This window comes from Schistocerca cancellata, chromosome 9, assembly GCF_023864275.1.
Source record: "Schistocerca cancellata isolate TAMUIC-IGC-003103 chromosome 9, iqSchCanc2.1, whole genome shotgun sequence".
Lineage (NCBI taxonomy): Eukaryota > Metazoa > Arthropoda > Insecta > Orthoptera > Acrididae > Schistocerca > Schistocerca cancellata.
The window spans coordinates 14,308,285-14,331,480 of record NC_064634.1 but is presented as its reverse complement, the minus strand read 5'-3'; the positions used below and the strand labels follow the sequence as shown (position 1 = coordinate 14,331,480).

Genomic DNA, 23,196 nt, shown 5'->3' with positions numbered 1-23,196 from the left:
TTACCAACTGACAAAAACAGGCCAGTATCTTGTTCAGCTGAAATGTTCTTTGCTAATTTGATTTGATTTGATGGGAGTGAGATTGCCTTTCAGATATTTCGTCTCGTTCGGTGCACGCCAGGACATCGTGCACGTCCTAATTAACTGCAACGCATTACTCACAATTCCTTAAGCGACAATGAGGTAGCTCACACAAGCAAAGTTTATATCGTAATAGAAAACAACAACCAACGGAAATCCAAAGTTCGATCGAAATTGTAAAGGGCGGCACGCGACGAAACATTAACGCCGTGCACAAGAAAAATAAATTTTTGTAAATAGATAATTTAGTCGTTAATATTCCAGCGAAGAGATTTTTTTTGTTTTTTTTTGCACTACAGCTTGCTTTTCTTTGTCACACCCTGTCCAACGCAGAACAAAGGTGAGCCTCCCGTCTGGCAGACAGAAAGAACTCCAGTGGCACTAGGTCCACGTGGTGTGTGTGGCTGTGCCACCAGTCCACGACATTTGGCCAGTTTCCTGACACGTTTTGTATTTAGCGTGCGGCCTTGTGTTGTCGTAATGTTCATTCACTTCTTTAGCCTGCAGAAGTGTTGAGGGACAGACAATATGGTTCTTTGGCACCGGTCGCCCCACGTTCAAGAGATCATACGAAACAGAAAAAAACTCTGTAATTTCATAAGAATTCTGTGTAAAATGTAAACATTGCGTATTCTTTCGACATGGAAATCCTGTGTGGCTCCATTTTCATGGCTTCTCTTTTGTTGTAAGTATCTCAATTTGACAGTACAGTTTCATCACACGTAACATTCCAGCGGAGCACACAGGACAATACCGTCAAACTTTGCATAAAGCAGCAAATGTGTTCTTCCAGACGTGCATCGTCCGCCTGGTCGAAAGCCGTGGAACAAAGTGTCTTTTCAACAACCACCCCCCCCCCCCCCTCCCCCCTGCCCTCAGTAGTTCCACTAGCATTAACCAGGTCCCTTTACCTTCTTTTTTTGTTGCATTACCTCTCTCTCGCGGAGATTCAACGTCGTTCCGAATTCATCAGCAATCGACGCGTTGCCATCGATTACGTCGGTTGGCACAGTACCTGGACGTGGCCAGTTTGAGGTAATCTGTTTCAGTGGATTCACAGACCGGCAACAGCTTAGTCAGTCAGTCGCTGCAGCTGGATTATCCCCGCATTCGAAGGGCTTTGCCATCACTTGACAATAGCTCAGTGTGTTGTGCGGTGATCATCCAGTGTGGCTTACCTGAAACCAAAGGAAACAATATCTTAGATACAGCTTCAGTGGTAAACGGTCAGTCTTATCTACAACACGTAACGCACTAGTGCTTACTGCTAAGGAGCAACGGTGGACTGTTGATTACTTTGCAACGTACGGGGGTTTATTGTGTAATTATCGATATATTGAAAAAAATATCTATTGGTAGTCTTAGTCGACCATGAGTTGCTATCTGACTTAGGTTGGGTCTGTTTAAACGCGCGGTTATGCCCCAGTATCATTTGCATCGAAATTACCATTACACTCTAAGTATTAAACAAAAATATGGTGATTGCTAGCTACGAAATCAATAATGCGGTGATTAGCATATGATACCAAATTAAGATTTATTCAGAAAACAGGATGAGCAATATTTCTAGCCTAAGATGACAATACAATACACTCGCTAACCTAACTAGCCTATCATTGGCACAATGCATTCTCTTTTCCTAACTACTTAAGTCAACACTGAACCCGAAAGTGACTACTGCAGTTCTGCCTGAACGGACACAGACTCAGAGAGCGCCAGTCAAAGAGCTAGCGGAATATGAACTCATTTAGAATTACAGTGCCCTACTTTGGCTGATGATTGCTAATATCACCGTAATTCTCCGTGACGATTACGGCGGTCGTCCCAGCCAACATCGTGATGCCGTCTTTCCCGTGAGCGAGCTTGGCTTTAATCTCCAACGTGGACGTGGTTTGCGCCCGTAAACTCCTGTACGTAAGTGTTCAATTGCGGAGTCCGTGACTAGCCAATACTCAAGCTACTTGCACATATGCCGAGAGTAGTTGGTCGACCCAAGTGCGCGGCAGGAAAGGTGCACTTCAGATTGCGTATGACCACCGCAAGTTAGTACAAATCTGTTTCTCTCCTCCGAGGAACAGATAATGCTCTAAACTATTCAGACTTGGAGAGTAACCGGTGGACTCGATGCCGGTAACTTGTCCAACCTACTTCTTTCTCTCCACGGTCTCCAGGCAGGGCAGCCAGACACGGCGACTGCTCTCCTCCACAGCCGACCCCAGAGTCCTCCTTCAGAGTTTTTCCAAACCTGGCCGTTCTTCGCCGCACGGATCCGTGCGCGTTGGTAGCCAATCACGACACAGACTACCATGTATCCGTGTGCGTTTGTACCCAACCACGACACAGAATTCTCCCGCGGTTACTGTTGCCGCGAAACTTTTAACATGTATCTTTACGCGCTCTGCGCCAATCCCGTCACAGTCTTCCGCAAATTTTCCACTGTCGCGCGAAATCGTCTTTCTGTCTTTCGCATATAGCTCCTTCCCGCTTCTTGTTGTGATGGCCCAGCCTCTCCCGACGTCTCTGGTGGTCTGAAGTGCCAGCAGACAAAGGGGTCCGGCCGCGGCCATCCCGTTACTCTGACACGACACAAACACCTTCCTCAGGGGTTCCAGCCTCTGGGCCCATCTCGTTACTCTGACACGACACACACAACTTCCTTTTCTGTGTCCATTCTCTCCTACCGGTGGCCCTATTATCAATTATTATCTGGTGTATTAGTACTGATTTAGCATCATGTAAGCTGCAAAATCTGCTACCTTACAACTTTGCGACCACTCTGTTTTATTTTCGCAGAACGCGTTATCTGTAGATTAAACCAAGTAAAAAAAAACTTTGTCGACAACCGTAACTTGTTTGTTTGAGAGATGGAACTTTATCTCATCATCGCTTACTGGTTTCTGGTCAGATGTTTGAGTGCAACGAAATCATGATTGCTTATAGATTACACAATGGGTTTTTGACCTCATTTTCATAGCCAAAGGATGAGTGGAAAATGGACAAAATAGTATCAAATTGAGCAGCACGGTGTATGCTTTACATTAATCAAGATAATTAAGAAAAACTTGATTAGCGAATTCAGGAAAATTTGAAATATACTGACGGAAAAAAACCGCATGACCGAGAAGGACTTGTGCGTCGTAAACGGAAGCTGGTAAGCGTGTTTCTACATCTGAAAGACTGTGTCGACCCAACTTTGCGCCACTGTGAGGATGAAAAATCAGGTCTCCTCTAAATATACCCTGTAACGGCCGTGAGCGTTGGTTACCTATGAGACTGGACGTGCCGAGTCGATGTCAGTCAGGAATGCCTCTAAGGCTACGAAGACGCCATTATCAACACCTCACTAGTTTGAACGAGGTCGTGCAACAGGACTACGAGAAGCGGCTGTTCGTTCTCTGGTGCTGCACAAAGACTCGGCGAGAATGTAGCAGCTGTACACGAGTGCCGGCAGCGGTGGTCACGAGAGTGTAGGAGAGTAGGGAGAATACACTCCTGGAAATGGAAAAAAGAACACATTGACACCGGTGTGTCAGACCCACCATACTTGCTCCGGACACTGCGAGAGGGCTGTACAAGCAATGACCACACGCACGGCACAGCGGACACACCAGGAACCGCGGTGTTGGCCGTCGAATGGCGCTAGCTGCGCAGCATTTGTGCACCGCCGCCGTCAGTGTCAGCCAGTTTGCCGTGGCATACGGAGCTCCATCGCAGTCTTTAACACTGGTAGCATGCCACGACAGCGTGGACGTGAACCGTATGTGCAGTTGACGGACTTTGAGCGAGGGCGTATAGTGGGCATGCGGGAGGCCGGGTGGACGTACCGCCGAATTGCTCAACACGTGGGGCGTGAGGTCTCCACAGTACATCGATGTTGTCGCCAGTGGTCGGCGGAAGGTGCACGTGCCCGTCGACCTGGGACCGGACCGCAGCGACGCACGGATGCACGCCAAGACCGTAGGATCCTACGCAGTGCCGTAGGGGACCGCACCGCCACTTCCCAGCAAATTAGGGACACTGTTGCTCCTGGGGTATCGGCGAGGACCATTCGCAACCGTCTCCATGAAGCTGGGCTACGGTCCCGCACACCGTTAGGCCGTCTTCCGCTCACGCCCCAACATCGTGCAGCCCGCCTCCAGTGGTGTCGCGACAGGCGTGAATGGAGGGACGAATGGAGACGTGTCGTCTTCAGCGATGAGAGTCGCATCTGCCTTGGTGCCAATGATGGTCGTATGCGTGTTTGGCGCCGTGCAGGTGAGCGCCACAATCAGGACTGCATACGACCGAGGCACACAGGGCCAACACCCGGCATCATGGTGTGGGGAGCGATCTCCTACACTGGCCGTACACCACTGGTGATCGTCGAGGTGACACTGAATAGTGCACGGTACATCGAAACCGTCATCGAACCCATCGTTCTACCATTCCTAGACCGGCAAGGGAACTTGCTGTTCCAACAGGACAATGCACGTCCGCATGTATCCCGTGCCACCCAACGTGCTCTAGAAGGTGTAAGTCAACTACCCTGGCCAGCAAGATCTCCGGATCTGTCCCCCATTGAGCATGTTTGGGACTGGATGAAGCGTCGTCTCACGCGGTCTGCACGTCCAGCACGAACGCTGGTCCAACTGAGGCGCCAGCTGGAAATGGCATGGCAAGCTGTTCCACAGGACTACATCCAGCATCTCTACGATCGTCTCCATGGGAGAATAGCAGCCTGCATTGCTGCGAAAGGTGGATATACACTGTACTAGTGCCGACATTGTGCATGCTCTGTTGCCTGTGTATGTGCCTGTGGTTCTGTCAGTGTGATCATGTGATGTGTCTGACCCCAGGAATGTGTCAATAAAGTTTCCCCTTCCTGGGACAATGAATTCACGGTGTTCTTATTTCAATTTCCAGGAGTGTAGAAGACGGGCGTGCGTGCAGCACTACCGAGACGGAAGGCTGTCTCCTTCGGCCCACGGATCTGACGCATCGTACTGCATCTGCAGCAGCGGTGGCTCAAAGAATTGTTATCAGTTATTTGAAGGACAGCTCAGTGCCAGACGCCGTATAGCGTGCATTCACTGACCCCAAACCGCCGCCACTTGCCACTTCAGTGGTGTCACGCACAGAGTTCATTGGAGCGCAGGGAGGAGATCTGTTGTGTTTTCTGATGAAAGCTGGTTCTGCCTCGGTGCAAATGACGGCCGTGTGTTGGTCAGAAGAAGGCCAGTTGAGGACCTGCAACCAACCTGTCTGCGTTTCAGACGCCCTGGACTTACATCTGCAGTTATGGTCTGGGGTACGATTTCGTGTAACAGAAGAAGCACTCTCGTGAATATCCCGTGCACCGTGACTGCAAATTTGATCGTCAGTCTCACGGTTCGACCTGTTGTGCTGCCATCCACGAACAAAATTTCAGGGTTTTTTTTTTTCCAACAGGATAACTGTCGTCCGCATATCGCTGTTGTGACCAAACATGCTCTTCAGAGTGTCGGCGTGTTGCCTTGGCCAGCTCGATCACCATATCTGCCTCGAATCGAGCACGTGCGGGACAACATCTGTCAACTCCAGCGTCATCCACAAACAGCATTAACCGTCCCTGTATTGACCGACCGAGTGCAACAGGCGTGGAACTCCATCCCACGAGCTGACATCCGGCGCCCGTGCAACAAAATGCATGCATGTTTGCATTGAATATTCTAGCGGCTACACCAGTTATTAATATACCAGCATTTCACATCGGCAGTGACTTACCTCGCGCTTACAAATGAGAGGAACTGCCTGTGAACTGCAATGTTAATCGCGTAAATATATTACCTGGACAAACGTATTCCCGAAATTTCATTACTCTATATTAACTATTTTTTGGTGCTGCGATTTTTTTCTGTCGGTGTATTTCACGAACAACTGATGCTACATATGCAAATGAAGTGTCGAGAAATTCATCTGTTCAAGGCCTAGCTGCTTCCCGCGTAAAAAAAAGTTCTATTGGTGTAATATTTTAACTGTCGCAATGGCTTCCTTCGGACCACGTAATGAAGTCATTGTATTTCGGGGAAGACGCTAGGAAGCAAATGACGTGGCAAGAAGTACATCTTTCAGGTGTAGGTGTTTTGGGTACAAAAAGGTGCATTGGTGCGACATTTCATTTTTAAAATCGCTTCCCTCCAATCAAGTACTAAATTTAGTGGATTTCAGAAACAGCTTTATGACCAAAACTTCAAACTAAATTAAAAATTGAAAAAAGTTTAATGTTTTGTGAAAATGTCAAATGTGTGTGAAATCTTATGGGACGTAATTGCTAAGGTCACCAGTTCCTAAGCTTACACACTACTTAACCTAAATTATCCTAACGACAAACACACACACCCATGCCCGAGGGACGACTCGAACCTCCACAGAGACAAGCCGCACAGTCCACGATTACAGCGCCTTAGACCGATCGGTTAATCCCGCGCGGCAAATTTTTTGTGAAATGATTTGTCTACAAGTATGAAATGAAAGACATCAGAGAAACATTTGATGTGCCTTTGAAAGGTGCTCGAAACCATCCGCAGTAAGTGAGATGTCTACTGAGAATGCGCGTTTTCTTTCCTGATACTTTAAGGATTTTGTACTGAAAAAATTTTTGAGACTTGAGATTTCTCGAAACTTCGGGGATAGATGATGGAAGTGTGTGCAGGGCACGGGTCAGCAATCTGTACAGTCTACGTACTCCACCAGAGAAATATCCTCTAGAACTCTTTAGAAGTTTAAGTTAAGCACTGATATTTAAGTTATGAATGAACGCCTCGTCTGCTGTACATGATTTCGAATATCGTTTAAAGGGTCGTTGAATGTTGCTCTAGCGTATGTTATTTCTTACTTTTCGGCAAATCATTTTGCAAAACTGCATTTTTCAACATTTCCTGTCTATTACGTTATTTCTTACGACACTGCACCGACTGCTGTCATTGGACTCTGTTATTGAGAAGAAAACCGAAGTGAAAACGTGAAGTATACGTTACCAGTCCACAATAATCCATCGAACTCAGAACTTGCGAAATGAACTTCGGTGTGAATATACAGCAAATGCTGCAACCAAGCATAGTGTCAGCCGCCGGATTGGCTTCATTCTTTGTACACTTAGAAGTGACAGCCGAAAGTCGGTGCTAGAGAGGAGAACATATCTTTCCGTTTTTCTGGTCATGCACATATAAATATGACTTGGCGTCCGTTTTAAAGTGTAAACAATGTACATACCATTTTCGCGTGGCACATAACTGTCTAGGATTCCACACTCTCCCCTTCCATTCATCCACAACAGCGTACGTTCAACACAATATGGTACACTCATCACAGTTCAAGGCGAATTGGATTCGGCATGGTATTTCATGTGTATTGACGAGGAAATTCATTTTCAGAATTTTAAGTCTGGCAGTTCACGTTTAAAGTTTGTTGAAACTTCCTGGCAGATTAAAACTGTGTGCCCGACCGAGACTCGAACTCGGGACCTTTGCCTTTCGCGGGCAAGTGCTCTACCATCTGAGCTACCGAAGCACGACTCACGCCCGGTACTCACAGCTTTACTTCTGCCAGTACCTCGTCTCCTACCTTCCAAACTTTACCGAAGCTCTCCTGCGAACCATGAAGAACTAGCACTCCTGAAAGAAAGGATATTGCGAAGACATGGCTTAGCCACAGCCTGGGGGATGTTTCCAGAATGAGATTTTCACTCTGCAGCGGAGTGTGCGCTGATATGAAACTTCCTGGCAGATTAAAACTGTGGCTGTGGCTAAGCCATGTCTCCGCAATATCCTTTCTTTCAGGAGTGCTAGTTCTGCAAGGTTCGCAGGAGAGCTTCTGTAAAGTTTGGAAGGTAGGAGACGAGGTACTGGCAGAAGTAAAGCTGTGAGTACCGGGCGTGAGTCGTGCTTCGGTAGCTCAGATGGTAGAGCACTTGCCCGCGAAAGGCAAAGGTCCCGAGTTCGAGTCTCGGTCGGGCACACAGTTTTAATCTGCCAGGAAGTTTCATATCAGCGCACACTCCGCTGCAGAGTGAAAATCTCATTCTGGTTCAAGTTTGTTGTTTGGTAATATTCACTTAGTAAAAAATGTCGTACATAGCAAAGCCATAATTTGTAAAAGTTCATTATGATCACTGTCTACTACCAGGAATTTATTTCATTTATTAATAAGAGACTAAGAACAAATTGTTTCCCTTTTTCGGACATTTTCGGTCTGCTGAAGCACGTTAGCTCCGAGTCTTTGAAGACGGCGAGTTAATATACGCAGTCTGATGCTGACAGCGGATCGAAGCCTGCGATTACCCCGTGAGGTCATTGATTTTCTTGTTGTGTCAACGAGGCGAAGTGGACGCCGGAAATTAAAGCGCACTGCGCCGTTCGGAAGCGTGACGGAAGTTCATTTAAATTCGCAGAGGAGGTAAAAAGTGAATGGAGTAAATAGGAGGAGGGAGGTAAACTGTTAAGCGTTCTATCTCAATGTTCCGCAGGTATAGGTACTGTCTGAAAGGAACACTGGAACAGATTGTTGAAACAATAATACAGCCGCGACAGTCTGGCAAGGAAGTCTTCTATACGTGAGGAATCATAATGAGGACTTACGCTCTCCTTTATGTATGAGTAGCTATTTTCGGTAAAGGAAACAGGCCACTCTCAAAAGAGTGCTACTATTAAGAATAATCCGTTTCTAGTACAGAATCGCACCCTCTTTTACTGATGTTCGCCATGTGCTGGAGTGTTCGGCGGCGCGCATCACATCTGACTTTGTCTAGTGTGGTTTCTGTAAGTCGTCAGTACCAAGTCCGGCCAACTTCTCTATCACTGTTTGTCCGTTCGTCTGTCCGTCCTTGTCTCCTTGACGGGGTGTGGTAGTATGCAAAGGTTATCAAATACATACTACACTCGCAAGAATATTGGAGCGTCAAACCGATCTCCAACCAGGGATGATGATGATGTTTGGTTTGTGGGGCGCTCAACTGCGTGGTTATCAGCGCCCGTACAATTTCCCAACCTTTGCTCAGTCCAATTTCGCCACTTTCCTGGATGATGATGAAATGATGAGGACAACACAAACACCCAGTCATCTCGAGGCAGGTGAAAATAAAACTGTGTGCCCGACCGAGACTCAATCCAACCAGGGAATATACAGGGTGTCCAGAAAGGACTCCCTGATTTCAAAATTAAATATCTCGAAAACGAAGATCGATAGATGAATGCAGTAAACGGTATGTTTATTGTGAAAGCAGTAAGAAGTTTATACAGCAGTTTGAAATAATAGTTACAAAAGCTGCTAACAGATGGCGCTGTAATCGCCATACGTAATGCCTAGTATAAATAGTGATCCTAAGCCCAGAGCGATCAGTTCCACTATTGAAACGTGAAAGGAGGTTAGCGTACCGAAGGAAGAGATTAAAACCGTGTACTCCATTGAACAACGCGTTTTTCTGGTGCTAGAGTACCACAGGTTAGAAGAGAGTCCTACTGCAACAAGGCGAAGTTTTCAAGCACGATTGAATGTTTCATAAGGACCCGATGCGAAAACCATTCGTACGCTCTTCGCAAAATTTCAACGAACAGGCAGCGTAGCTGATGATCTAGTGGGGCATGTTGGCCACAAGAAAAACCGCAGTTACGCCTGAAAATATCGCCACAGTTCCTGGAATTATTCAGCGAAATCCAATGTCATCCGTCCGTAGAATTGCATCTGAGACTGGTTTGAAGCGTTCCAGCACGCAGAAAATACTGAGAAAGAGCCTACACATGTTTCCATTCAAAATTCAAACGCACCAGGCCATACCCGTACGAGCTGTGCAACAAAGGGTTGCCTTTGCTAATCAGATGCTCACAATGATTGATAGTGAATGATTTTATGTTGGCTGCATCTGGTTTACAGATGAAGCACACTTCCACCTGAATGGATACGTGAAAAGCAGAACTGGCGATTTTGGGGTTCCGAAAAGCCATATTGGTGTGAAGCGAAACCCCTGTATTCTCCTAAATAGGCCTAAACTGTGTGGGCTGCAGTATGCAGCAGAGGCATTATTGGCCCTTTTTTCATTCGAGAAACGGTCACTGGTGCACGTTACGTTGCAATTTTGGAACAATTTGTCGCCACACAGCAAACGTTAGAGGATTGACCAGGTACTGAGTGGTTTATGCAAGATGGAGCCCGACCACATCGGACCGAACAAGTGTTTCGCTTTCTTGAGGAATACTTCGGGAATCGAGTCATAGCTTTGGAATATTCCAAATTTACTGGTGCAGGCATGGATTGGCCTCCATATTCGCCGGATTTGACTCCCTGTGACTTTTTTTTTTTTTGTGGGGCACAGTGAAAGACATGGACTACCCGTAGCATCCCGCCACGCTGGACGAGCTCGAATCGGCCATCTCTGTGGCATGTGAATCCATTTCGGTTGAGACACTACGAAATGTGATGGCGAATTTCATTCTTCGTTTGCGCCACCTCTGCAGTGCCAATGGTGAACATTTTGAAAACATTGTGATGTGATTGTTCGCAAAGATTGTTTTCATACGATTATTTCACTTATGTATGCTGATATGAGCTGTACAGCGTACTGCGCCATCTGTTAGCAGCTTTTGTAACTATTATTTCAAACTGCTGTATAAACTTCTCACAGCTTTCACAATAAACATACCGTTTACTGCATTCCTCTATCGATCTTTGTTTTCGAGATATTTAATTTTGAAATCAGGGAGCCCTTTTCAGGACACCCTGCATCTCAAAGTACTGTCTCGATCTAGTAAACATGCAGTCAAATGGTGCAAATGGCTCTGAGCACTATGGGACTCAACTTCTGAGGTTATCAGTCCCCTAGAACTTGGAACTACTTAAACCTAACTAACATAAGGACATAACACCCATCCATGCCCGAGGCAGGATACGAACTTGCGACCGTAGCGGTCTCGCGGTTCCAGATTGTAGCGCCTTTAACCGCAAGGCCATACCGGCCGGCAAATATGCACTCCATATCCCCTACCACACCATACCATACCAAATCATTCCCTTTCCATCATCGAACCGAAGTCACTCTCTCAGAACTGATGTGCAAGAGAGGCCCGCTTACCCCTGCACAAACTCGTTACTCTTTCCGCTTTCTTGCTCGCATTTCTACAGACATCTCCAGACTCGTCGATTATAAGAATAACCATATTTTCGCCGCAATATTCTACAATTTTCGCCGTGCTTCTCGACATCAAGCACGCAGCAGTAGCCTCCCGATTGCTAACACGACATAATGCACAAGATAGACTGTAAATTATTTCTCGACAAACACCAAACTTTAGCGAGGTGCAGCGTGCTGTGAACCATTGACTAACTAGAAACAAATACAGTAAAAAGATATTTGCACTCTCGAATACCGAAGTCAGTGATGTAACAGATTTCCGATGATCAATATTGTTTACGAACGAATTGGGTCTTTCCCAAGTCTAGAGAACAGGCAAACGTGTGTCCAACACACCACAATCGATATCCCCTCAACTAAATAAAGGCACCAAATGTGCAGAAGCAATCGACCGAACAATGTACACGGGAGGAAATAATGCTCCACCACAAACGCACCATCTTCTCAAAGTTACACTTGATCATGAAAGCCGCCCAGCACATACTAAATTCGCTATTCGGTCGTCTAGAAGATGGTGAAGTTAACTATCATACATTCCTACACTCCAAGAGGCCTCTGCATTAGGAAGACTGCTACCATTAACATGGGAACGGGAATCAATACCACCACGGACTTTTCATACGCGGATTCATTCCGGAAAACCAGTCGCATATATTTTTATCATTATACTTAAAATTAAATCTTACGATCGACTTCTCAACTGAACGGTATTCGAGAATGAGCGAAGTATCGGAAATACACCCTCTTGTTGGCTGTGGCTCTGGAAATAGCTGTACCTTCCTTACAACTAGACATACTCTTCCCTTCGCTATTACAGTACTCCAAGTCAAATCCATAACCTCCCTACACCAGCACATAGACATTTCCTTTACACAAACACATATACTTTATAAACCTGATGCTCAAATGCGAACGTACCACATATCCAGCTCTAACGCTAAGTATAACATTAGCTCATCAATAACTGTATGCATACCATGCCAAATAATACTGACCGAAAATCAACCATCTGTGTGCGTCTCTCTTGAGTTCTTCTTTCGAGTCCTACCACTGAGTCCTAGACGTAATCTAGCAGGTGTTGAAGAAAAAAATCCCCATCCCAACAACTACTCCATGTTACTCTCACAATCAGTCATGGTTCTGCAGGTGCACCCAAGTATCCATGTTAAAAACCTATAAGCGCTTTACGAATCGAGGTACGACATTACCTCTGAATTAGGTGGCGTTTTCTGGAAAAACCGTCACAGTGATTGTAGAAATGTCTGTATTGAGAGCCAACGATGCAACCTCGCGACAAACTCTATGAACTTTCAAAGTCATTGAGCTAAGGAACGTGGTATGCAATCGCTATTTGCGACTCCATCACACCGCACGCAACTAAATATTTTATTAGTTATTGCAACGCATTCTGTCTCGAGACTATATCAGGTGTTGATTGGCGACTCCATGTTGTCTTGTGCACTACGACCAGGTAACAGGTATACTTGAAAAAAGAGACAGCATTGGTCGTATATTTTTCTATTGCAAAATCGATTTTCTGTCACTGAGTGACCATCTTCAGTGCTATATTGTATAACAAATTGGGATGCACTGTTGTTACTAGGCTTACGGCAATCACATAGACTATCTGAAGATGGTCACTCAGTGACAGAAAATCGATTTTGCAATAGAAAAATATACGACCAATGCTGTCTCTTTCTTCAAGTATATCAGGTGTTCCGCGATATATCCGCTGCGTTATAGGCGATGACAGACAGTAGTAGTAGTAGATGTGCTGATTGAGATCCTAAGAAGAAAAATATACACTAACTTCTCAGATCTCTAGCCTTACGCTAGATGTTAGAAATTACATCCATTCGAACACACAATTGCATAGGCTCACACCCACAAGTGAATCATATTTCACGCACTCTCGTATCTCTAAACGAGTCACCTTCCTCCAATCTGTCTGCTACAGTAAAATTAAAACCTCCTTTTAATCAAACCCTACAATCCTCCAGTCGCACCCATTTCTACAGCTTTCCACAAGTGCTAGTTCCAATTTAAGTCGGAGAAACACATATCCAACACCTTCTGCAACCCCTGTAGAAACAGATGGAGCTGAGTTACTGCAACAGGACCATGTTTTGAGCATTCAGTGGAAATGCACGCAATGTGGTGCACACCTAAACTAGATGCAAGTACTACAGATCCCCAACATGCTATCTTTGTTATTGTATATATTGTATTATATATGTATTATATTACGAACTATAAAAGCTCATCCTATTTACAAGTCACCTAGGCGTCGACGTGGGCGCAATGACGTACAGCTACGGTGGACGTCCAGCACAAAAAAAATAGACATTCCACAATATTCCTCCAGAATAGCGTAGCGTGCAGCCACCGCGGCTTTCCTAACGGTTCACCAAGTCCGACACGACAAACCACAACTGCTTATGTGGAGACGATCATATTAAATATTCAAACACGGCAAAGACTACTTTAAACTTTCATCACCTATACTCTAGGCGAATTATCGTATGAGACGCTCCCTCTGCTCCTGTTTCAAGCACAACACGCTTTTGTACATCGCCAAATATTTCGTTTTCCGCCACGACTTCGAGGTCTGTGTCATATTCTAAACTGACATTAAGACGCTCTGATCCACGACCTCTCACAGAAAACTAGACATCACTTGATGTAAATCATATTGTTACGACGGATAACATAACACTGAATGATTTTTAAAATGAAACACACAACATAAGGAAACTAGAAGAGTTTGGTCGCGTTGTGGAAGGTTTCTAAACTACCGTCCGAAAGGGATTCATGACCTCTATATTTAAATTCATATGTCACCCTGACGCAGTAGATGATGGCTTGGCGTTCCATTTCGAGTTATTCGCAATTTTGCACTCATGTACGCTATCGCTGTTTAGCTGCTAGCAACTCTCAGAAGTAGTCACCCATTCACAAAACTTGTTCCCCAACTCAAACAAGCTATGTCACTCTATCATTATGTCATAACCAATGCGCGGATGTTGTGGAAAAGACACCGTCGATGTACTGTAGTATTAAGCAACAGACAAGATAGTGCGAAAAATTTTACAGTAAGTTCAGCACCGGCCAATGATGTGTCAGCATGTTTCCCCTATTTCAGTATCATAGCTCAGCCACGCCCTCTCCACGGTGCGAGTATCTCTGCGAACATCGATAGATGACTGAGCAGTACGTCTATTAACTCGTAATCCTCGAACACATAAATGATCAAACTATACGAGACAGCTCTCTACATATTTGTATCACCTCGAGCATAGTGTTTAATTTACCATCTATCTCTCAGCGGATGTGAGTCAGAGAGGATTCCCCCCCCCCCTCCCCCATCTTAGGGTAAAAGACCAGCCTCACACAGTCATGGGTCAACCCACCCTGTAGCACGGTTAGAGAATTAATCTCCAAGCAATCAGAAGAAGAGCGCTACACTCCATGTCTCGTGAATGAATATAGCTTTCCAAGTCCCAACCCATCCAAGTGCACGAGATTTCTCGAGATGTGACCATGCCGAGGAGCTTAGCACTCCTTATCGATGTATAGTAACAGATTTCAAAGTGGCATAATGTAATAGCATACAGTTAAGAAGAACAAGAGAAGGCTTATTTTTATATGCGATGGAGTTCGAGACAAATTGAGTTGGACACATTTTTACCTAACTCAACGAAGCGATCAACTCTAAATTATTGTTGTAGAGTCTAGGATCTGTAACTGGAAGGTATTCTTAAGAGAGAGAACATAAACACACAGACTCCTAAGACTAGAACGTTCTGCACTTAAAAACGGGCTATAATGTTAGATCGAATACCTTTCCGGCCAATCAGACATACATCCTTCTTCAGAGTTTCTCTACGCTGAACTATCTTATGGAATCGTAAAACATTTTCTTTGCACGATAGGAGCGCAATATAGCTTTGCGGAGACGTGTAGTGTCCCCTGTTCACATCCGCCCACGGTTCAGAAATTATACGATGCCTGCGTAAGGCCTACATAAAATGATAGTAGCGGGGGATACATCCTACAAGGAAACACACAAATGCATACCAGCAGCGTCCGACATGTGAAAATTACAAGTCATTCCGTCACTAACTCTTTTAAACAGCGCATCAGTCGGGCAAATGTGCACACAGGGATTGCAGCGCATCACAAGCTCTTACCGCTAAGTTAGTTATGACCCTGAAGTGTCGATTTTTACACCCAAGATACGACAAGGGCGATCGCATAAATGAAAGCTCCTTTAGAGGAGTGTGTCAAGTTTCTTCACACACGAGATGGAAGTCCTCTGATGACCGACAGGTTTACCGTTAACGATCGCAAGTAGACATTGCCTTAAAACACATACAGAACACGTGGCTGTGTACGAGTAGAACGCAGGCTTTGTCACGTGACTGATGCATACGGAAATCACTGGTGCCTCAATAGACACGCAGTATAATCCAACCTCAATGGGAAAAAATTGACTGCGTCCCTTATTCGCTTCGTTTAGATGTCCACGTTTTCCGGGACTACTCCTGTTGCAGCATACTTGGTCCCATATACAAATTGTTCGGCGCGAACCAGAAGGTAACAAAGTACTTCCTCAATTTGACCGCATTCACCTCTATATTCTGTCAATATACACCTGCTCCCTCGTCACTTTTCGAAATTCTTTCGATTTGAGGTCGGATCTATATATGCGATCACGGCATAACATCTCATTCTGTGTTCTAAAATACACTCCTGGAAATTGAAATAAGAACACCGTGAATTCATTGTCCCAGGAAGGGGAAACTTTATTGACACATTCCTGGGGTCAGATACATCATATGATCACACTGACAGAACCACAGGCACATAGACACAGGCAACAGAGCATGCACAATGTCGGCACTAGTACAGTGTATATCCACCTTTCGCAGCAATGCAGGCTGCTATTCTCCCATGGAGACGATCGTAGAGATGCTGGATGTAGTCCTGTGGAACGGCTTGCCATGCCATTTCCACCTGGCGCCTCAGTTGGACCAGCGTTCGTGCTGGACGTGCAGACCGCGTGAGACGACGCTTCATCCAGTCCCAAACATGCTCAATGGGGGACAGATCCGGAGATCTTGCTGGCCAGGGTAGTTGACTTACACCTTCTAGAGCACGTTGGGTGGCACGGGATACATGCGGACGTGCATTGTCGTGTTGGAACAGCAAGTTCCCTTGCCGGTCTAGGAATGGTAGAACGATGGGTTCGATGACGGTTTGGATGTACCGTGCACTATTCAGTGTCCCCTCGACGATCACCAGTGGTGTACGGCCAGTGTAGGAGATCGCTCCCCACACCATGATGCCGGGTGTTGGCCCTGTGTGCCTCGGTCGTATGCAGTCCTGATTGTGGCGCTCACCTGCACGGCGCCAAACACGCATACGACCATCATTGGCACCGAGGCAGAAGCGACTCTCATCGCTGAAGACGACACGTCTCCATTCGTCCCTCCATTCACGCCTGTCGCGACACCACTGGAGGCGGGCTGCACGATGTTGGGGCGTGAGCGGAAGACGGCCTAACGGTGTGCGGGACCGTAGCCCAGCTTCATGGAGACGGTTGCGAATGGTCCTCGCCGATACCCCAGGAGCAACAGTGTCCCTAATTTGCTGGGAAGTGGCGGTGCGGTCCCCTACGGCACTGCGTAGGATCCTACGGTCTTGGCGTGCATCCGTGCGTCGCTGCGGTCCGGTCCCAGGTCGACGGGCACGTGCACCTTCCGCCGACCGCTGGCGACAACATCGATGTACTGTGGAGACCTCACGCCCCACGTGTTGAGCAATTCGGCGGTACGTCCACCCGGCCTCCCGCATGCCCACTATACGCCCTCGCTCAAAGTCCGTCAACTGCACATACGGTTCACGTCCACGCTGTCGCGGCATGCTACCAGTGTTAAAGACTGCGATGGAGCTCCGTATGCCACGGCAAACTGGCTGACACTGACGGCGGCGGTGCACAAATGCTGCGCAGCTAGCGCCATTCGACGGCCAACACCGCGGTTCCTGGTGTGTCCGCTGTGCCGTGCGTGTGATCATTGCATGTACAGCCCTCTCGCAGTGTCCGGAGCAAGTATGGTGGGTCTGACACACCGGTGTCAATGTGTTCTTTTTTCCATTTCCAGGAGTGTAGATTGTAAATGTAGCACCGATGTCACAACCTAGGCCAAATGCATTGATCGGGACGTGTAATATAGCACAGCACTCGACTGTATCCCGACACCTCCACATTCGGAGAGGATTTGCCCGCTTTCTGTATGTCTGTGTATATGCACGCCTCGTGGCTCGGCTGAGCACCTGCAGCGCACTCCTGGGACGCCCGCGCCTGCAGGTGGTGCTGTCGGCGGGCGCGCTCAACACGCCTCAGCTGCTGATGCTGTCGGGTATCGGGCCCGCGGAGCACCTGCGCTCGCTCGGCATCCCCGTGGTGGTGGACGCGCCCGGCGTGGGCGAGAACCTGCAGGAGCACGTCACCTACCTGGGGCTCACCTTCCTCGTCAACGACAGCGTCGCCTTCGTGGAGAGCCGCCTGCAGCAGCCGGCCGTCGTGCTGCAGTACCTCTTCAACGGCACCGGCCCGCTCACCGTGCCCGGCGGCGTCGAGGCCGTGGGCTACGTCCACACGCCGCTCAACGACGACCCGTGAGTACACCGCCGTCCCCCGAGTCTGCGCGTGTCTCTCATCTTACCACACCTCAGCCAGCCTACATCTCTGGAGATTGAACGACTCCTAAGTAGATATCGGCACACTTTCCACGAGCAACGAACTTCTTAAACCCAGCTTGTCTGAACGTTCGCGAGTTCAAGAACGTGGTAGACAGCCAAATTCAGGCTCATGCTGGGTTGTGTGTCTTGACTTCCAAAAACCTTTCAATACAATTCGATGCCATCGCCTAGTAATCTAATTATCTGTCTGTTTAATATTCCAGCATAAGACAAAACGAAGACCTTCTACCAAACAAAACAGCATGGCATTCTCAGCTGAGTGTGTATTGTATGTTAACCAGGGGCCTAGAAACGACGGAGAGGCTCCGTCCCCGCCGTAGCCGCAGTGGTCCACAACCCCACGACGACTACCGCAGTCCACTTCACCCCACCGCCACCCCACATCAAAGCCAGGGTTATTGTGCGGTTCGCTCCCCCCCCCCCCCCCCCCCAAGTAACGTCTCACACCAGACGAGTGTAACCCCTGTGTTTGCGTGGTAGAGTAAAGGTGGTGTACGCGTATGTGGAGAACTTGTTTGCGCAGCAATTGCCGACATAGTGTAACTGAAGCGGAATAAGGGGAACCAGCCCGCATTCACCGAGGCAGATGGAAAACCGCCTAAAAGCCATTCACAGACTAGCTGGCACACCGGATCTCGACACAAGTCCGCCGGGCGGATTTGTGCCGGGGACTCTGGCTCTCAGCACTATGGGACGTAACATTTGAGGTCATGAGTCCCCTAGACTTAGAACTACTTAAACCTGACTAACCTAAGGACATAATACACATCCATGCCCGAGGCAGGATTCGAAGCTGCGACCGCAGCAGCAGCAGCGCGGTTCCGACTGGAGCGCCTAGAACCGCTCGGCCACAACAGCCGGCTCGTGTCGGGGACCAGGCACTGCTTCCTGACCAGAAAGCCATGTGTTAGACCGCACAGCTAACCAGGTGAGCTCCAGTTGAGTATGACATTCAGTGAAGTACCCAGAAGGGGAGGTGGAAACGAAATTAAACTACATCGGTTGTGATGGTACATAATGTTACAGTGACTACAAAATCGAGTAAAATTTACTAACACATTGGCGGTATGAGCCCGCCGATCAGTATGCCATTCCGTCTCCTCTGTCCTGCTTGCGTGCACTGATTCGACTGGGAAGGATTGCTCAACGCTGTTGTATCCCAACCTCAGGCCAAAACTGTCCAAAACTGTTATCCTGGATACTGCCACAGATGGACCTGACGTCCAAGCTGGCCCCACTCATGTTCTGCCAAGGCCAGATCTGTGGATCTTGCTTAACACAGAATACATCAACATGATGCAGACCATTCATCGAAATGCATGCCATGTGTAGATGAGCATTGTCCTGTTGATAAATGGCACCACTATGCTACTCCATGAGAGGTACCGTACGCCGACGCACGATGTCAGTGACATACAGTTGTGTCGTCACAGTTCCCTTGATACCCACTATTCGTAACCTCAGGCCATACCCAATGGCTCCCCACATCATGAAGACATGAGTAACACCGTTGTGGCTCTCCAAAACACTGGAGGATTGGGACCTCTCCACACATCGCCGCCACACCGCTGACGATCATCACGGTGGTAGTGTAGAGCCACAACTCAACACTGAACACAATACGATGCCATCGATGCCCAGCCCGTGTTTCCCAGTCTTGACATTACTCCAAGCCTAGCCGCTTGTGTTGTGGTGTTAATGGCACCTCAGACAGGGGACGGTGATTCCCCAGTCTGGGCGCTGCTAGTCTCTGTCTGACTAACTGTGTGGAGTGACACAGAATACTGCTCGGAGTCCACGGCAGGCACACATATGAAGGGTTATCATGACCTCGGTGCACAACAGAGCGATGGTCCTTCGTGGTGGTCAACCAGTATCTTGATGATAAATATGCCTGTCCTTAAGTTCCTGTGCAGTCCAACTGTCACTGTGCAGTCACATCTGAAGGCCCACAACAGATCTGGTTATTCCGCATTTCGACCAGTCTGTCAACTGGAGATCCACAATGAGGACCCATTCAACCGCAGGCAGGTGCTGATAATGGTGTTTCACAAAAGTGCCTGCATCCCCTTGTCCTTCAGTGTCGTCAGTTCACATCTGACGCCATTCATGACCGCTTATACCACCTGCTAGGCCTGATTACAACACTCTGGTGGCCGTCCTACCTGTCAGACAGACCTGCAACTCTAACGATTTAATTAGCTGCTGATTATATGTGTACGAAGTTTCACTGGCATCCAGCCGTGTCTTCTAGGTCCTTCTCTTGCTTTGTCTGTAAGTGTATATTCAGACTTTTTGTTAGACCTCACTTTCACTCTTCAGTACAGCACTAAGCGACATGACATTACTTTCATGTTTCGCGTTACTGTCCCCCCCCCCCCCCCTCCCCCGCTCACTCCCACTACCACCACTCCTGACAGACCAGGTATCCAAAATCCCAAATTCAGAACAGCAATGTCCTATTGCCTCGAGAATGCATGGTCATGTCCAACTCGGCCGGTTCGTTCCTCCTAGAGGTGTAGGAAAGATGTTTCCAAATTGCAGCCTCTCCGTCATGCCTTCCCTGAAGCTACTGCCTGATCAGTCCACAAACTGAGGAAACAGATTTAAGAGACATGGTTCCTCCCAAGCAGGACCCACTTAACACCTCGGGACGGCTGTGAACCTTTTTGCCACGCTTCAGGTAAGGCAACTTTACTTGTGTTTCACTTCATTTAGGTTGCGTGGGTGTATTGTGCATTAAACCCGGGACCTAGAAACGACGAGAAGCTTCGTCCCGCCTTAGCCCTCAGTGCTACACAACCCCACAACAGGCCACACAGCAGTCTGCTCACCCCAATGTCGCTCCACACTGAACCCAGGGTTACTGTGTGGTCGTCCCACCCCCCCCCCTCCTCCTCCCCCCAATGGATCCCCCAGGAACGTCTCATACCAGACGAGTGTAACCCCAAATGTTTATGTGGTAGAGTAATTCAAATGGTACAAATGGCTCTGAGCACTATGGGACTTAACATCCGAGGTCATCAGTCCCCTAGAACTTAAAACTACTTAAACCTAACTAACCTAAGGACATCACACACATCCACGCCCGACGCAGGATTCGAACCTACGCCATATTAGGCAGGTGTACCAGTTTCTTTGGCTCTTCAGTGTATTTAATTCTAAGCTTCTATCCAACTACTCCTGTCAGTGACGATACGCGACAATTTGGATCACTTCCGACTATTGAAGCTTTTTGTGTCCTTTTAAACATCGATTATACTGAGCAGCAGTGCTTTGGCAGTGCACATGCTCCTGTTTGATTGGCTGTCGTGAGCAATTACGTGCATCGTCCGCCCAAAACAATCCGAGACTGATTTCATTCCTGCCGTACAAGCGACGTCAGGGCAGTAACAGGGTGTACACAGATTTTCGGAGGATGAAATTCGTGTCGTTTTCGTGAGTTTTTGATCAACTCCTTAGTTATATTCATGACCTCTCGAAATATGTGTCCTACAATTCCAAAATTTTTTATTATGATCCTGAGAACTGGTTGAAATGAAAGCTGAAGGTAATTATTCTTGCGTCACTAACTGTATTTCAGCATGAATAATGTAATTATGTATGACTGGTACTATACCATCCGTCAGATGCTGTGAAACATTGAACTCTCACGTAGGATGGAGTATGACTATTTTCAGATATATTTATCGTCACAGCAATTAAAATACAGACTGTTTTAACATAGTAATGTCGTGAAAACTGACGATTTTCGTTTAGACGATATAACAATTCTGAGGTTACAAAATTTATGTCAAATGTTAAACTTCACAGTATAAGATTCAGTATTTAAGTCTCTTAGCACAACTTCAAATTTCAATATCTAAAACTTCAACTGCTTCTTTTGCCTTTTCCACATTCTTTTTTTTTATTTTTAAGCTGTTTTATTATTTGAACTGTTCTTTTAAGATCGTGCCCTTCATTTTCATCAGATTTCTTCCCTTTTAAGGCTTCTACTGTTTTTGATGTAGCATTCTTCACACCTAAAATCGTTGCACTTGTGTTGTCCACATTCAGTAGCACCTCACTAGTAAGTAAACCACCTAACTATTGTATTGCATTGTAAACACTTCTTCCTGCAATAGCTTTATCTTCTTCTTAGTTTTCAACTAAGACTTACTTATTAACAGAAAAGCGTCTTTCAACTGCAGTATTTACATGAAACATGCATATCAGCTTCCGCGCGAACTTGATGAAGTCATTGGTCGCACTTTGCAGTCAATTCGTCAATATGTGATCAAGTTTGTTCTTCTTAGGGTTGAATCGTTTCAGTTGTTTTTCAGAATATTCACCAAATTTAAAGTACGTTAACTATTGATGGAGTCATATGGTTTTTTGACACAGATTTTCCCATTGCAATTGTCACTTGAGAATTTCTCAAAATGAAGCTCTGCGTAACTTCGGGTGATAAACATCAGACACCTCTGACTGTCTTTAATTTGACAGGGGAACCTCTCAGCAATCTTTAGATACAGCTTTTGCAAATACCTGTGCACTCATATCTGAAAAAGAGGACATCGTTTTCTGTGTAGTTCTTGCTAGCAGCCGTACTGATTTCTCAATGTTGCTCGCCATCTGTTTACCTTACTATTAACTGGCGCTGACTGCGTTGTTGCCTCCTTTGTCACTGAACTGTGCTGTTGCTATCTGTGTTTTGTTGTGCTATTTCCTTTGATTTCTTAATTTCACATTTCACTATTCATAGTGATCTCTGTTTCGAAACTACAAAGTATTTAACTGCCGATTACATCCATTGCGCAGAGTGCTGCTTTCTTGGAAACTCTAAGCACGTGTTTGTGTTGCCTGCACCACGTACTTACAGTACATGGAGCCGGAGTGTGTTGCTCGTGCCCCCCCCCCCCCCCCCCCGGATCCCTCTCCTCCCCACAAACACAAACACGCACAACACACTACGCACTGCACCTCTTCGCGCTGCAAACACCGCCGTCGCTCTACCCGCCTCTCCCTTCTCCCACCAGATGCCAAGTTACAGTCTGCGAGTAGTACTATTGTTCGCGTCATGTCAGAAGGCGGCCCAATTTTCAGCCGTTCTGCGCATCCCCCTCTACTAGTCACTGACAGCCAATAATCTTCATTCTGTTTCCGAGCAGCTAGCGGCGAGTTACAGCTAGAGAGCAAGAATGTGGCTCATACACGGTGCACTGTTGCCG

At 46.9% G+C, this 23,196-nt stretch overlaps 1 protein-coding gene across 1 annotated transcript in view; it reads left to right on the top strand.

Moving 5' to 3' along the window:
- Nucleotides 1-23,196, top strand: part of LOC126100701 (glucose dehydrogenase [FAD, quinone]-like) — an 84,915-nt gene that overhangs the window by 40,961 nt on the left and 20,758 nt on the right. The window contains exon 7 of the mRNA XM_049911317.1: nucleotides 17,592-17,902. Coding sequence (XP_049767274.1) covers nucleotides 17,592-17,902 — 311 coding nt within the window. The remainder of the gene's footprint in view (nucleotides 1-17,591; nucleotides 17,903-23,196) is intronic.